At 38.1% G+C, this 15,659-nt stretch overlaps 1 protein-coding gene across 2 annotated transcripts in view; it reads left to right on the top strand.

Annotated features, from left to right (window-relative positions):
• The window catches only part of slc1a7a (solute carrier family 1 member 7a), a 32,103-nt gene that overhangs the window by 3,039 nt on the left and 13,405 nt on the right, over positions 1 to 15,659 (top strand). For both annotated transcript variants that reach the window (XM_046052933.1, XM_046052934.1), the window contains exons 2-3: positions 4,268 to 4,347; positions 15,105 to 15,320. In XM_046052933.1, the coding sequence (XP_045908889.1) occupies positions 4,268 to 4,347; positions 15,105 to 15,320 (296 nt within the window). The remainder of the gene's footprint in view (positions 1 to 4,267; positions 4,348 to 15,104; positions 15,321 to 15,659) is intronic.

Below are 15,659 nucleotides of genomic sequence, written 5' to 3'. Positions count from 1 at the left end.
AAAAATTGAGCATGTCAAGGTGATTTTACTCCTTCAGCAAGAAAAAAAGAAAATATACTATAAAATAAACTACTAGCTGCCTGATGAGTGCCTCTGAACAATTCTGAACACCCTGACCTGGAGGTGAAACATTAATTTCACTCTTTAAAAATGTCCAGATTAAGTGGTTCCCAAAATAGATTGTTTTTTATTACAAGTCTCACATGGAGAGGAATTCAATCCCTTGAAGAGAGCAGAATAATTCAGTTGTATAAGGCAGCACGTCTTAAAAATGTTTTTTTAGTATAGAATGAACAGGGGGCGTTAATATCCTCACACACTGCATTCAGGAATTCAAGGTAAAGACCAGTGTTTAGAAGATGTTTCTGGCTTTCAGTTCAGGCTCATTACAGTAACACCTTCATCCTTTTGTGCCCAGTCTCAGTAGAAGAAGTGTTGACATAAAAGCCGATTTATTTGTAAAGAAAATGAAATAGCATAAAAGGTTAAAGAACAGTTTAAAGAAAAGCAATGGCATTTGAAAGGCAATTATAATTAAAAGCCAAGTCAAACAGAAATGTCATAAATTAAATTACAGCACATATCCTCAGAAACACTCTGTACCTTATGCACTGACAATATTTAACAGTGCAAGCATATCCAAGGGTTGATTGTTTCTGACCAGTGTCTCAGCCTGCTGCTCAAAGTAGGTGTGTGTGTCTGTGTGTGTGTGTGTGTGTGTGTGTGTGTGTGTGTGTGTGTGTGTGTGTGTGTGTGGAGTGGGGGTGTTTGTATGTTTTGTATTCTATATCAGTCTGTGAACATAGTATTCAGAGTGTGCACGATTGTGTATGCACATGCGTATATATATATGTATTAATATTTGTGTGTGTGTGTAAGATGTGTGCATGAAGGACAAGCTGTCACTGAGTCTTGGCATCTGCTAACAGTGGAACACACACTCACACACACACACACACACACATTCACGCAGCCATTCGGCCTAAAAGCTCTCTCACTTCGAAACAGAACCAAAAAGCTTTTATTGCTCCATCATCTCACTGCACAAATGCGCTGTACTAAAATTTAATTTTTTCATTTCCAGTTTTTCTACTGGCTTTTTTCCTCTTATGTCATATTGATACATGATAATGTCATGCATGCATAAATAGATCCTTTATTTTGCTTGTTAGTCTTTTAGCTTGTTTTTTTGCCCATGACAATAGCATACATAGAGCGACATTAGCATTCATTCCATGGTTTGAGCCCCACCAACTATCTCTTTAACTGCTAGATGCTCCACTATGTTCACCAGCTAGTCATTAACTTTGTCACACTGATGTTTGGTGCTGGGCAGGTAACGTATATCAGAGCTTCTTGCTGAAAGCACCTGCCTGCTGTGGCTGGAAACAATGTAGTTGTCATGCCGTAAAACCACAACTATGAGATAAAAGGCTCCATAGAGCTGCAGGAAACTGCTGAATCGAGTGATCTTTCGCTTTACTCGTAGTTCTTTGATCCGTTAAAAAAAAAATGTTTTAATGACAGCTTTAAGTGAAGTTGGCCTGAGCAGAAAGAGTAACCTCATAGCTCCGTGAGATGTAAACCATTTTAAGTTGTGGAATTAATTTCTCCCTTGTAGCCACATAGTTTCTGATCCACCATCAGACTAAGCAGACACATTTCAACACACCTTTTACAGTTATCTCACACTCAATCTTGAATCTGTTTCTAGGTATTGGGGAGTAGCTACTACTATTCCATGAATGAAAAAGTTGTATAGTTATCCAGAGGGAGCTGTGTGAAGTTTGATAAATTGCCTCACTCACAATTCTATTAACAGTTTCTTATCAAACACATAAATATAGCTGTGTGTCTAATAGTATGGGTGCTTTTGTGAAGAGTGATGTAAATGCAGTTATAAAACACATTGCCCTTATTTGTAACCACAGACATATGATGTAATGTAATAAAGTAGTTAAATCATGTTTGACATTTTTAAACTACAGATAGCTGCTCCATTTCTAATTACTTGTATTCAGACAGACTGAGTTTATAACTGAGTGACTTCCACAATTATGGTCATTTACCTTTCTGTCCTCTACCTCTGTTCAGCACTCATGTACTGAACATAATGTTAAATTAAGCAAAAGCACCAGCCTACTGCAGCATCGCACTGTGTTCATTAATGGCCAGAGGTTTGAAGTTAAATGTGGGAAACACATCGTTTTCAGTACATTCATGCTAGCGAGGTGTGAAAAACACACCTGACATAGTTTGTTTTGGTTCCCTCAGTACTATTATGTTTTTTCAGTATGAATTCCCAACTTCCAACATATGATCAAACATGGGTAAATTATGAACAGGTGAGGATATGAACAGATAACTCATGTAGCCTAAAAAGTCTTTTAAGACAATAAGCTGCAGTATTTAGTGTTGCCTGAAACCTTCATTTTTAACACTGTCAAAGAATTACTTAAAGAGGAAACACGACCAAAAGACCAGCAACCATCACACCATTTATCAGGATATGGGATATGAAATTACCGATAGTTTCAATCTTTTTCATCAGTGCTAGCAATATGGCTCTAGGGATGGGAATGGCTCTCTGTATATCGGTTCGTCCACCACTTCAGTCTAGACTGAACATTTTCATAAAATATTGGACTGATTGTCATAAAACTTTGTTGCTAATTAGAAAATGTTAGCATGATATCACACTAAAGTAAGGTGAACATTAGTATTCAGCTCAAAGCTGTGTGCCTCGTGTCTGCTAACATGGCTTGAGAGTGTAAGTCTTGTTTTTAAACACAATGATTTGGCATTATAAATGTGTCTGGTCATTTTTTCATCAGAATTTTTTTCCCACTGGCTTTAGATCAAGTCTGTCAACATAATTTGAATATGCCATAACTAAAAGTATATAATGAGACCCTTTTCTCAATCACTCACACAGACACACAGAAAGCACATATTTGTTCAGCTACTGAAAAGAAACAAGTATTGTTGACAGGAAACTGGGAAAATAAACCTTTTATAAAGGTGAAAATGTATTTTAGCAACAAATAGACAGCAACAGAGCATAGGCTACAGGCTAAACACAGTTGGAGACACTGAATCTACAGCAGAAACCTGTGCCAGATGACCTAAGAGGTCTCGGTGGGTCATTGCTTTTTTTGAAATCGCCTTTCACACATATGAGAGCAAAAACGATTTAAAAATCAATTGTATCCTGAAAGCCACTGCACAGTGTGTTCTCTTTCTTTGCTTAGTTCCTGAGGACTTTAGCTGCAACAGCCTTTTTTAAATGTGCATCAAGGTTTCATTTCTAGAAGTTACAAAAACAGACAGGGTTTTAATTTAAGCATCTTATCTTTGCAATGTTGTTTAAGCAATAAAAGTCTTTCTGTGTTTGTGAAAATTTAGGTCAGCACAAAGAATGACACTAGGATTCTTCTTAAACTTCATCAGTACCTCAAAAGTAATATTAGACATCTTGGACATATTGGAAAATACATATGTTCATTTTATTAGTTTGATGGGAGTACTGATACCTGTCTTAGTCCTGTAGTAGCTACTGACAGCTGGTTATCTTAGCTGAACACAAAGACTGGAAACACTACCAGATTAAATAAACAAGATAGAAGGTGTTAATTAGAGAGTTTTGGAGATGCTGGTTGGTCTTTGTTTGTTTGTTTTTAACCTAGGACCGAGACCAGGATAGCTGTTTTCATCTGTTTTGTTGCAGAAGCTGCTGGCTGTAGCTTCATAATTAGAAATACAGACATGAGAGTGGTATCTATATTCTCATCTAACTCAAAAATGCAGATTTCCCCAAGCGAATTCCTTTAAGACACAAGAAATGAAGCCTTTATTCTAGTATATGTCCCCAGAGTATTTAGTGATTGAACTGATGGTATAAGGGTCATCCAGTTCTGTATCATGAACATAATTATGTTAAATGTTTAAGAACAAATGCCTAAATACACAAGTACCAAGGATTGATCCCTGTGGAACTCCACATCAATAAAGAAATTCAATCATGCAAATAGGTCTTAAACAAATGAAACACTATGCCAGACCAACCCTAATGTACTCTGGTGTCTAATTACATTGAACACAATGGTGATGCAGTGACTGGTAACAACTGATGTCTGGTTACTGCAGTGAAAAAAACTCCACAGAAATTTGCACATACAAACAGGAATAATGCAGGTCACCATAGTGATTATAATATTTGCACAACACTTTGTATTATAAACAACATGTTTTTCTCTGTCACTTGCAGGAGGTGAAGTACTTCCAGTTTCCAGGAGAGCTGCTAATGAGGATGTTGAAAATGTTAATCTTGCCCCTCGTTGTATCCAGGTAAGTGCAACACGGGTCCACATACACGCTCACACACAAACACCTGCATGCCATCTGTGTGCCAAATGTCAAGCTTGATGAGTGTTGCTCAATTATTAAGGTGGATGTTGATTTTCAGTGCAGGAATGTGCTGGAGAAAAAAAAGTCAGGTTTCACTATCAACTGTTGAATCCATGCCCTGTAGTTCTGATGAATTGCATTGTCTCTGTGGAAATGCGTTTAATCAAATTAAACTAACTCACTGGGTGAGTATTATTGTCACTGCAGTCAATCTCCTACACACAAAGCGAGAATGCCACATGCTGCAGAATCATTTTTCACATAACACTGTTGCCTCTGGTGGTTATTATTCATTTGAAAATGCACCAAGAAATCAGAGCTGCTGCCCCACCTTTTCTTTTGAATAGATGAAACATGAAATTTGACGAACCTGGGAGCTATTTGAATGTTCTTCTGACAACAATGAGGGGTGAATTTAGTTTGTACTGTAGTGGCTGTAGAGACAATTGACTATGAATGTTTGTCCTTGTCCTATGTAAAAGTGCTGTACTATATTGTATAGCAGAGAGGATAACCATTTGGGAAATCAGGGTCCACAGAAAGACATTTCCTAACTGTGTAAATATTAATCCGTGTGTACTTTCAAAGTGGTTTTCTAAAGACGTAAAACAGCAGTAAGACAAGATAAACACAGCAATATAAAATGACAGTTACAGTTAAAATAAAATAAAATATACAGTACAAATAAGCAAAACTTAAATGACAAGGATTAAACAGGACAACAGGATTTACAATGCAGTTACACTGCAGTACAAGACATGACGGTAAAGATGAAGGTAAGTCTTAGGACTCAATTTAAAAAAACTTCGTTTTGGGGGGAGTTTCTGAAAGATAGATTCACACAAAGCACTCTGTGGGAAATTATAACAAACCGTGTGGCAAGCTTTCTGTGTGGAGTTTGCATGATCTCTGTGTAGATTTTCAGCAGATGCTTCGCTTATATTCTCCACACATTTTTTTTTTATGCATATCCTATAGAATTTGGTACTCTGACTGTGCATGGCTGCATGATGATTAATGTAGATGAAAAGCACAACCTAGATTTTTTACTGCACCCAATTGTCTTTTTCATCATCAAAGATTAAAGAGTAATGTTTATATGGAAGTAAACCTTTGCCCTTTTATAGCTTTGGATGCATTTATTGGAAGCACACAGCCTGCCAGATTCTCAGTTTGACTATTTTAGGCCCAAAGCTCTTAGTTGCCTTCATGTGGTCAGTGATGTCCGACACACAAAAAAACTCCCAAAACAAATCATGCGAACGCACCAGTTACATGCAGGGTGCTTTGTGCAATAAGCTACTTACAATCTATGCAACAGCAAAGACTGGATGAGAAGTTAATCCTCACTCTGTCTGTTTCTGTCTGTCTGTCTCTCTGTCTTTATCTCTGCTTCTGTGTCTATCTCTTGAATATGTCTCTTTTTGTCTTTATGTTATCTATAAACACAAGGCAACGGGCAGTAAGAGTGTTTGCACATTTATGCAATGGTCCACTCCCCCTGTTTCACAGATTCAGAGCAGGAGATGCCAAAAGTGAGGCACGTGAGGGCAAGAGACGTTAATTACAACTAATCTGAAACAGTGCAGGTAGGCACGGGGCCAAACGCAGCTAAGTTCAACGAATCACTTCAGCACACAGCAACGTAAAAACAATTAGGGCAAACATTCAACACGCTAAGCATAGGCTCAGGCTACTGGGGCTCCTGTTGAGTCTGCAACACACACAATGTTCCTGGTGCGTATATGATGGATAATAAAGTTTGAAGGCATGGCTTGCTACCTCCCGGCTGCTGTGTTTGGACTGATAACTATGTATCCGCTTCGATTGTACTCTCTCAAACCCTCAGACCTTCACATCAATTCAGCCACAGACATAAACACAGTCAGTTTCCCGCTTTTCTCTGTCTCTCTCTCTCTTCTGTCATGCTCACTGTTTATGGCAGAGTGTATCTAGATTGGGATGCAAAGACTGGCTGGTTGACACAGTGCATGGTACAGTAGGGCTTATCTAGAGGTGAATATCCGCACCAGCCCTACAGCCTGCCTGTCCCTATTTTTTCCCCTCCCAGCACCATCTGCGCACCACCCAAAGCGGAAACCAGATTATCCCAAGAACGCGTCATACAGAATCAATGGCCACTCCACTTACTGCCTCCTTATGTTCCATGTTTCTTTTAGTTTGCGGATTGTAATTAAAATGTAGAATTAAACAGAACTACATTTTGAAAAACTATATGTTTATTCTTTTTTTGTGTGGTTTCCAGAGACAGCATTTAACATTTTAATAAAGCCCTTGGAAGCTCTTTTTCACCAGTGGTTTGACTGAGATCTGATCGTCAAAGGTGAAGAACAGTTTAATTATATGCAGCATTCGCACAAATGTGTGGCTGATAACTGCCTTTGCGTGAAATCGTGCAGCGAGGTACAAATGAGTTTTTCTTTTTAATGATGGCACATGAACAGTGAATCAAGTGCCTATTTCCAGAGTTGTATTTCACTCTGTTTGACCCTTAGTTTGTCCTCTATCAGACTATCCATGTTTAGCTGATTGCTTAGTTACACACACTGAAGAAGAAATAATTGGCACAAAATGTGAACATTGCAAAACAGATCTAAGTGGGTTTTTCCTGTAGGTTATTTACAAGGTTTTGAGAAATGTGAAAAACATTTGACCTTGAAACATGATGTGTATTGAAATGCAAGGCTACCATAGGTGTTTGTTTTTTAAATTATGGTCAATTTATGGTAGCTCTTCAGCCACAGGTGTCCTTAGAAACAGACTGAAATTCAAACATGTGATTAGCATCCTTGAATATGTTGCACAACATATCCTGAACATAAAATATGTGCATCTTAAACATTTAAGTGTATTTAGTTTTTCTTGGAACTACATGTATTTCCCATGAGGGAATTTTAATTTGGCACCCTGATCTTTATTTCATTCCCACTGTTTTTGGATTGAATAACACATGTGGAAGACAATGTTTTATCATATTATTTGTTTGCATCAATATTTGCCATTCACTGTGAGATTTTCCTTGTCACAAGCTAATTTCTGTCCTCACACAGTAGCAGGGTAATAGATTGCCTTATTAGGATTGGTTGCCAGATAATTCCCTGTGAATAATTCTCTGACTAAAAGACAAAAATAGAGATGAAATGAGCTAGTGTAATTTTCTTGAGACAGCGCTAATGTGAATAGAATGTAAATGACTGATTATAGTTTCAAATTGAAGTCCTTGTATACTTTTCCCTGGATGTGGATGTGGCTCAATGAGTTTGGGCCCATGCCATATGTGCTCATCAAGTCACATTATGAAATGTATCTGCGTTAATGTCACAGTGGTGACGTGCGTGTATCCTCAGCTTAATGCAGCATAATTTGTTTTGAAGAATAAGAGTATATGAGTTCCTTTAAAATTATTTTAATATATATAAGTAGATTACTCCCTATATGGTCACATTCAGGAACAATACGCTACTGTCGCCTAGTGCTTGCTCTTGGTGGGAATTGTTGGGCTTCTGTAAATAACATCATAGAGTATGGTCTAGACCTGCTCTTTTATGAAAAGCGCTGTGAGATAACTGTTGTTGTGATTTGGCGCTATATAAATAAAATTGAATTGAATATCTAATCAACTTGTAGCAGACCACAATACTCATTACAGTATACAGCAATGAAAAAGCAGCTGTCAAGAACATTTCAAAGTAAGATCTTGTTAAAAGCAATGTCTTCAGCTCATCAAACATATGTATTTAAATCTCAATTGCCTGGACATCATGTTGCTGAAGTGCGTTTTGTCTTGCATTGTGAGTCTTGCATCCAATTCAGTTCATTTCAATGGAATTGCTGCGATTCCTGAATTTACAATTAGGGAGAAGCTGTGTGGCATCATTTACTTTAAATCCACAAGAGATATGGGTTCCAAACATTTACACACATAGTACAAATAAACCTTTTAAATAAACTGTGTTTAACTGTCCCATTAGCAACTAAACTTTTATTTACCATTTTAACTAACATTTTTATTTAAAAAAATGGTGTACAGTGCTGAACAAAATGCCAGAGGGAGTAAAGCACAATATTGAGACTTTTTGGAGAGAGATGGTATGCCTAGTGCTATCCCAGCTGGCTAGCATGTTAGGATGTTGCATATCAAGCTGCAGCAGTTGGAAGTCCCAATGTCAGCTAGCCTCACAAAATGCTTCTTTTAAAACACTGTATGGTGGCTGACAAATAAATATTAAAGTAAACTAATCTAAATGTGTAAATAGGATCTGCAGCCCTCAGCACCATGAAGAGGACTTGAGATTGTAGACTACCTTGTGGTTCATTATAAAGAAACACTTAAAATATATGCATTGTTGTATCATGCTGTTACTGTAGTTTTTCATTTCACAAGTAATATTATTGACAACTGGGTTTGTTTCCTAATATATAATGTTATTGTTTTTTTCTGATGTCTGCTCAGTGGTTCATAGAGAATTGATTTTCTTCATCTCAGCATGAAGAGAGACGGATAAACAAACAGCAGTGTTCTCTGTAATTACTAACTCAATATATTTGATACATTATTCATTCCATGTTGCTGCAAGTCCACGGAAATGTCCTGGATATCTGATATGTATTTTTGGAATCTTTGGTCATTAGCAGGCAACACCACCTGTTGTCAACTTCATTTTTGAATCTTTCTTTTCCACACCTACTGTATGCTGAATTATAAAGCTTTTGTTAGCGCATGACATCTAGACAGGCCTATAGTGATCTGAGCTGCAGGAACAAAGGCCACAGTGTCATTATCACATGTCATCGATGTCATGGATAACACCTCTCAAAGAAGCCTCTGCCTTTTTTTTTCATGTGGACGAAGGATTACTGTAATACTCTTACTCAGCAAAGGTGCAGCTGGGAGGAGTGTAAGCCCCATATGGTCCAAAAATCTTGTGGCAGATCTGCATGTGCTCGAAATGCACTGTAATCCTACCTTGACTCAGATGCCAGAGATAAGGAAAGAGATCTCTGTGTTCACTATCAAGAGTCCAGTAGTTCAATTTCCTGTCAGTCAGAAGCAGAGATGCAGCAGCTTAAGTGCACTAAAAGTATTTGTTCGTCTGAGTTCACAAGGTTTTACAGTAAGTGTACATATAAGCCTCAGCTAAATATGTAAATGTATAACCTGAGATGAGGTGTTCCATATGAAAGCACTAAGTGGCCATCCATTCACATTTTTTACTCCGTTTTCCCATGACAACAGGAAAAGTTTCTCAATGTAATAAATAATAAATTTTGTTTTCCAGAGATAATGGGATACATTTCTTGTGATCTCAATATGATATGATATGATCAGTTGGTAGAGCACAGTGCTCTCAGTCAAAGGGTTAAAATCCCCACGTTAGTGGAATTTTTTTTTATTATCCTCTTCAACAAAGTTCTTATGAAGAGACCTTTTCACATGATCACAATAAAGTATGTGCTGGAGGGTGTGCGTCCCGACGATTGGTTTATATCCATCAACCTCTGGACCCTTAGTTTCATTTCCCCAGCGTCTCCAGGCAAAGGAAACTCCAGCCTTTCTCATTCAGGGAAACACATATAAACATTTCCCTAGTTATTTTAGAGGTGTGTCACGCAAGCCACAGACTCTTATGAATGGCCTTCAGAACTTTTTAAAGGTGCATGACACACCTCTGAAATAGCCATCAGGAAATGTGAGAGGTTGATGGATGTAGACCAATCGCCAAGAGACACACGCTTCAGCACATACTTTATTGTGACCATGTGAAATGGTAACTTCAACTTGTTGAAGAGGAAAATAAAATTTTTAAAATCTGCAAAGATGAGAATCAAACACACAACTAATAGTGGCACTAGGAATCTATTTGAAATTACTTTAAATAAAGTCACCTACCAACTCCCGTATTACAATAAAGTATTGTTTTATTTTGTAAAAAAAAGTATTGCAATGGATTACATGGCCGCAAATATATTGCATTTAGCAGCTAAAGAGAATCCAAATAAATGCCCATATTGTTGCTAACATAACTGCTGGCTGTATAAATGGGCAATTTTCTGCAAACAAGTTCACCATATCAACGTAAAAGGTGATATAAGAGTTGTGTTGTGGTTCCGCTGCCCCAGGTGGCCAAAAAATCAGTTGTTGCAAGTTTCAGGAGACACATAACAAAACAGTTGTGTACCACTGGCTACATTTCTAACACAGTGTAAAGCATTTAATTGTTTTTAAGGCATTTATGCACTAACCTATCCACACTCTATGAGATATAAGTGAAATTATGTCTGAAAATATCTTGCAGGAGGTGTGATGGAATGACACTTTTCTTCATTAAATTATGAAGTATTATCTTTCCTGCCTGGTTGTCATTCATAAGGACCATCTGTGGGTGTGATTCAAAACAAAACACTCTTATATATAATTAGTCAATTAAGGGAAAGAAGAAAGATCCTTCATATTTTAATAATGTATTTTATATGTTTTTATCAGTTCACTCTGAAGATTTTTTTCAATTTATCATAAAAAAAAATCAATTTCATAGCTTCTGCCAACTCACAATACAGTAGTACACCACAAACTCAAGATAAAACAGGGAAAATAAAACAATTTACTGTGAAATTAATTTCAGGCTTATACACACACAGTAGGGAAGAGGAGGAGAAGATCATGAGGTAAATCCCTGGAATAGCAAATGTAATTCTTTTCTTGTTTTTGACCTCCTGGCTGCAGTTTGTGGTTTCCCAAAGAGCTGCAGTAAAAAAAAAAACTGTGCACCAAACATCTGGACATACAATTCAGTTTTCAGTTGAAACTGTTTGTCTGTCATGTCACAGTAGATTGATATGTTTGGTTTTACCGTCAATCCACCTCAGCTTGACTTTCTTCTTGTTCTGATTTCTTACCAGGGGTCATCTAATCCCTGGCCAGCGCAGGTCAAACCCCTGACCTATCGTTACTACAGCTGCACATGTTGTCCGAGCGTGGGAGTTTATTCACACAAGCTGTGTATCTTTCTGGCATTACAATTCCAGTCTCATAACTCAAACAACAAACAAACAGACAAAGGTGGAGCACCTTTAGCAGTGAAGAGAGTTTCTATGTAATGGAAACAACAATGAGGGTGGAATAATTATAAATTGCACATTAATTTGCTGTAGCAATATCTGTGATGATAATTTAAACTGGGGGATCACACACTGGCTAATCAAGCACACTTTGGTTTCATGCATATTAGTCCCATTTTTGCACACTAAGACATTCAATCTAAGGTTTCATATGACAATCACACCTTGTGGTCATGGGAGTGTTCTAAGGTACAATGAAGGAACTAAATTGATGAATTCAGCCCCATTCAGTAAGGATGAATTAAAAAGGAAGCAAAGGACGCAGAGATACGTCCATCAAGATGAGCCATGATTTATTTTTAGGTCTGGGTAAAAGATGTCAGCAAAGCAAAAGGTGCAACCCAGCTGCAGTGATGCTTTGGGTCAAAACGATCATTGATTTTAAAATACAATATTTTCCTGGAGTGACTTTGAGAAAATAAAGGCATTTTTTTCAGTTCCCTTTCAATTCCCTTTACTTTCTCATCACTGTAGATGAAGGGAGACATATGAAGGAGAGGTAGAAATTCATGAATAGAGAGCTGGTTTTATGAGAATAATGGCTTCCTTAGCCCTGTTAAATTACAGGACAGAAAATTATTTTCTGGAAAGGTTTAGTTTAACTCAGCATGAGAAGGAAAAGCTTGATAAAAATAAACATATAGCTATGGGGATGATGCACTTCTTTGTATCTTTGTTCATCATCATCATCATCATCGGCGTCATCATCATCGGCGTCATCATCCCTGCAGCAGCAGGAGACTCACGAGGTTAGATAACTGCCAGCATGGGCTTCAACTTATTTTCTATGAGTGGGAGAAGTAGTAGCAGTCATATCAGTAGCTGTAACAAAACTCTTGGAAACAGACACCTATTACCATGAAAAACATCTAAAATAACACACTTAAAGTGAATCAGTAATATCTCCTCAACCATTACACCTAGATGCATAATTCTTGTCTCCTATATGAATCAATAAACCCACTTTTCTATTAAAGAGTAAATGGAGATGCAATAAAGGAAAATATGATATTTATGATAATCTATATTTTAATAGCAATATCACCATTAAAACCAAATCAAATCATCCAACTGATCATCATGCAACTGAATATCTATTAATACACCTGGAATACAACTATAACTGTAAATTGTAAAAGAAGGTTGAGATCACCTTTATGTCTGGAGCCATGAAATTTAGCTTACTTTAGCAAGACTGGAAACAGGGGTAAACAGCTAGCATGGCTAGGGTTGCCACCCACCCCTTAAAATACGGAATTGTCCCGTATTTTCGAGTTGTCTTTATGCAGCATCCTATGCAAATCATCCCACACCCATTCTGTGAAGACTGATTGGGTAATACTCCCTACTATTGTTGGTTTGACTAATACCGTCAGATTCAGGGCCAGTCGGGGGTCAGATAAGGTCCAGTCTCTTGGCAGAGAGTCGAGTTGAAACAACGGCGTAGGCAGCTCCAGAAACCCCCTATGACTCGAAAGCAGATGCAAAAGTAGCCTACCGGTGAAGGCAAGTGTGGGAGAAATCATATAGGCCTACCTGTTTGGAAAGTGTCAATGGAAATAAGTATCAAGCCAAACTGCACAATTTGTCGGCCACCCCTTACAGTTACTAAAGTTCATTAGAAATTTTTCATCTTGTCCATCAACAGCCACATCATAAGCATCGCGGCATCCACTGGTTTTGTGGAAAGGATATTTTCCAGAATGACCAACAAAGTGACAGCAAGAACCGGTGCTCTGTGGAGCTCATTAGGAGTGAGATCTTCATCACTCTCAACTTTGAGCAGTCCTGTTCTACTGTAGCTGTTTGAAAGAAAAACAGCTACTCAGTGCTGCACGAGTTGTGGCTACCTCTTGTGGCTACATTTCAGTAAAGCTTACTTAGTCTTTTCTCAATAAGAATTCTCTTTCCCAGTCCAGAATTTGCTTGTTTGCTTGACTTAGGAATATGAATCTATGACCGTTTTGGACAGCAGCCCTCATCTGTACTTTTTAGCAAGAAAAATGCCTTGACTTCATTCCAGCTCATTTTATTGTAATGGCACCCGCTTCAATCAGGCAGCTGAGCCTGTGCCCTTCAGTTATATGCATGTTCCCACCACACTCATGTTGTGATCTCAGGCTCCCATCCAAACCAAAAGCTCTATTTCTCGTGTGTGTCAGCACTGAGTCGTTTTTGTATCTGTTGAAATATTATGTGACTGGATGAGGTCGAGCACAGACAGTGACCGCACGGAAAGACTCACTAGTCCCATCTAAACACTTGCCAAGTCAAACCAGATTACATTTTGGACAGGGAAAAAATATTGTCACCCCAGCTCAAGAGGTTCAGTAAAGATCTCTCCAACTCTCCAACTCTCTCTCTTCGTCCATTTCTTCCTTTGCTGGCTCCATCCTCCCACTGTGCCAGCATTTCAACACCTTCCCTCACTTCCCACAAATTACATCTTCCTGCATGTTCTATGCCAGCTGAGAAGCAAACCGTGTTGAATGAGTGCTTTTGTTTTGTTTTTCTGAAAATTTTACAGTGAATGTCACTGTGTCAGTGCAGTGAAAATGACAATCTTGAAAAGGAGGACTATTCAAAGCAACCAATTGAAATGTAAATTACTCTCTTCTGTTTATGATGTTTATGATTACAGTTGTTTATCTCCCCCTACCCCCAGGACTTCTGTGATAGAAAAAAAGAAGTAGAAACCTTTCAATGTCTAAATTTACAATTGACAAGACCGTTGAAAGACAGATAAGCAAGCAAGAAAAAGACATACAGATTTAGGTCATTACATCCGGTTTGATGCTTTCTCATTTTCCCAGACTAGCTTATCTGAGATGGCAGGGTTTTATATAAAAGACTTCTCTGGTTTGAAAAGAGGCTCATTAGGTTTGGTTAAGTGGCGCCATCTTGTCAAAGATGTACAATCAGCTCTTAACTGAAGCCTTATTGGAAGGCTTGCTCACACACGCACATAAGTATGTTATTAGGATGAATATTGAAAATTTTCTCTGATGTGTCACTATAATTATCAGTTTTAGTTTGAGTCTTTTGAATCTCAGTGGGTTGTTTACCTCATGATGCTATTCTGACACTGTTGAAGGACAACAATTCTCACTGTGAATATATAAAACATCATCAATGTTTTATATATTCACAGTGAGAATTGTTTTCCTAAATTTACAGAGGAAAGAGGTAAAAAGTTGTATTTAACCTGAGAATCTAAACTCAGTTATATATTCAACAACCTTCAGCCAAGTTGTGCAATGTATTGCCACCTAGTTTTCTTTGCTCCATAAATGCTTTGAGTGAAAATGAACACTAAGAGTTAAATGATCTGCAACCGCATGCCAATGAGCTAATATTTTTATTCATTCTGAATAAAGTAACTTTGCAGGGAAACTAACATTCATTTTTCAAAGTAACCACTTCTGAAAATCCTTTGGCAGTGGTTTCACCATGTCCTTCTCAATTTCTAACATTAACCTCTACTCCCCTGTCTGTCTTTTTGTCTTTTTGTTTCTCACTCTGCCTTTGTGTGTCTCTGCTTCCTCTCCATGCTCCAGTTTGATGTCAGGTCTAGCTGCCCTGGACGCCAAGTGCTCCAGCCGCCTGGGCATCATGACCATCTCCTACTACCTCTGGACCACCTTTGTTGCCGTGGTAGTGGGCATCGTCATGGTATACATCATTCACCCGGGTGGTGCTGCTCAGAAGGAGGACTCAGAGGAGAGCAAGAAGCCAATGACCAGTTCTGCTGACGCTCTGCTGGATCTCATTCGGTAAGAGAAAGTCACATATCTACTATTACACATGCAGTGTCCGTTAACTCTGTGCAAACTGTTATCATCCTCATAGGAAAGGATAGGTGGCACAAATGTGAGGTGCATGAGCAATGTCACGTCACCACCTTTTCCCACACACACGTACAGAGAGACAATTTTACCATTATGTATTCTTCAGATTTTTTTTTGTCTTTTTTCCCAAGATATTTACAAGGTTTAACCTCATCAGGGCTCCAGAAACTATTATAATGAAGGGGAACATCATGTCCTTTGGTCCCCATGTCCTAGAATAAAGCCTCTGTTGAGTATGGAAGATAGGTTGGATGTCTATTGTGT

The sequence above is a fragment of the Micropterus dolomieu genome, linkage group LG06, assembly GCF_021292245.1.
Source record: "Micropterus dolomieu isolate WLL.071019.BEF.003 ecotype Adirondacks linkage group LG06, ASM2129224v1, whole genome shotgun sequence".
Taxonomy (NCBI): domain Eukaryota; kingdom Metazoa; phylum Chordata; class Actinopteri; order Centrarchiformes; family Centrarchidae; genus Micropterus; species Micropterus dolomieu.
This window is presented reverse-complemented; position numbering and strand designations above follow the sequence as displayed.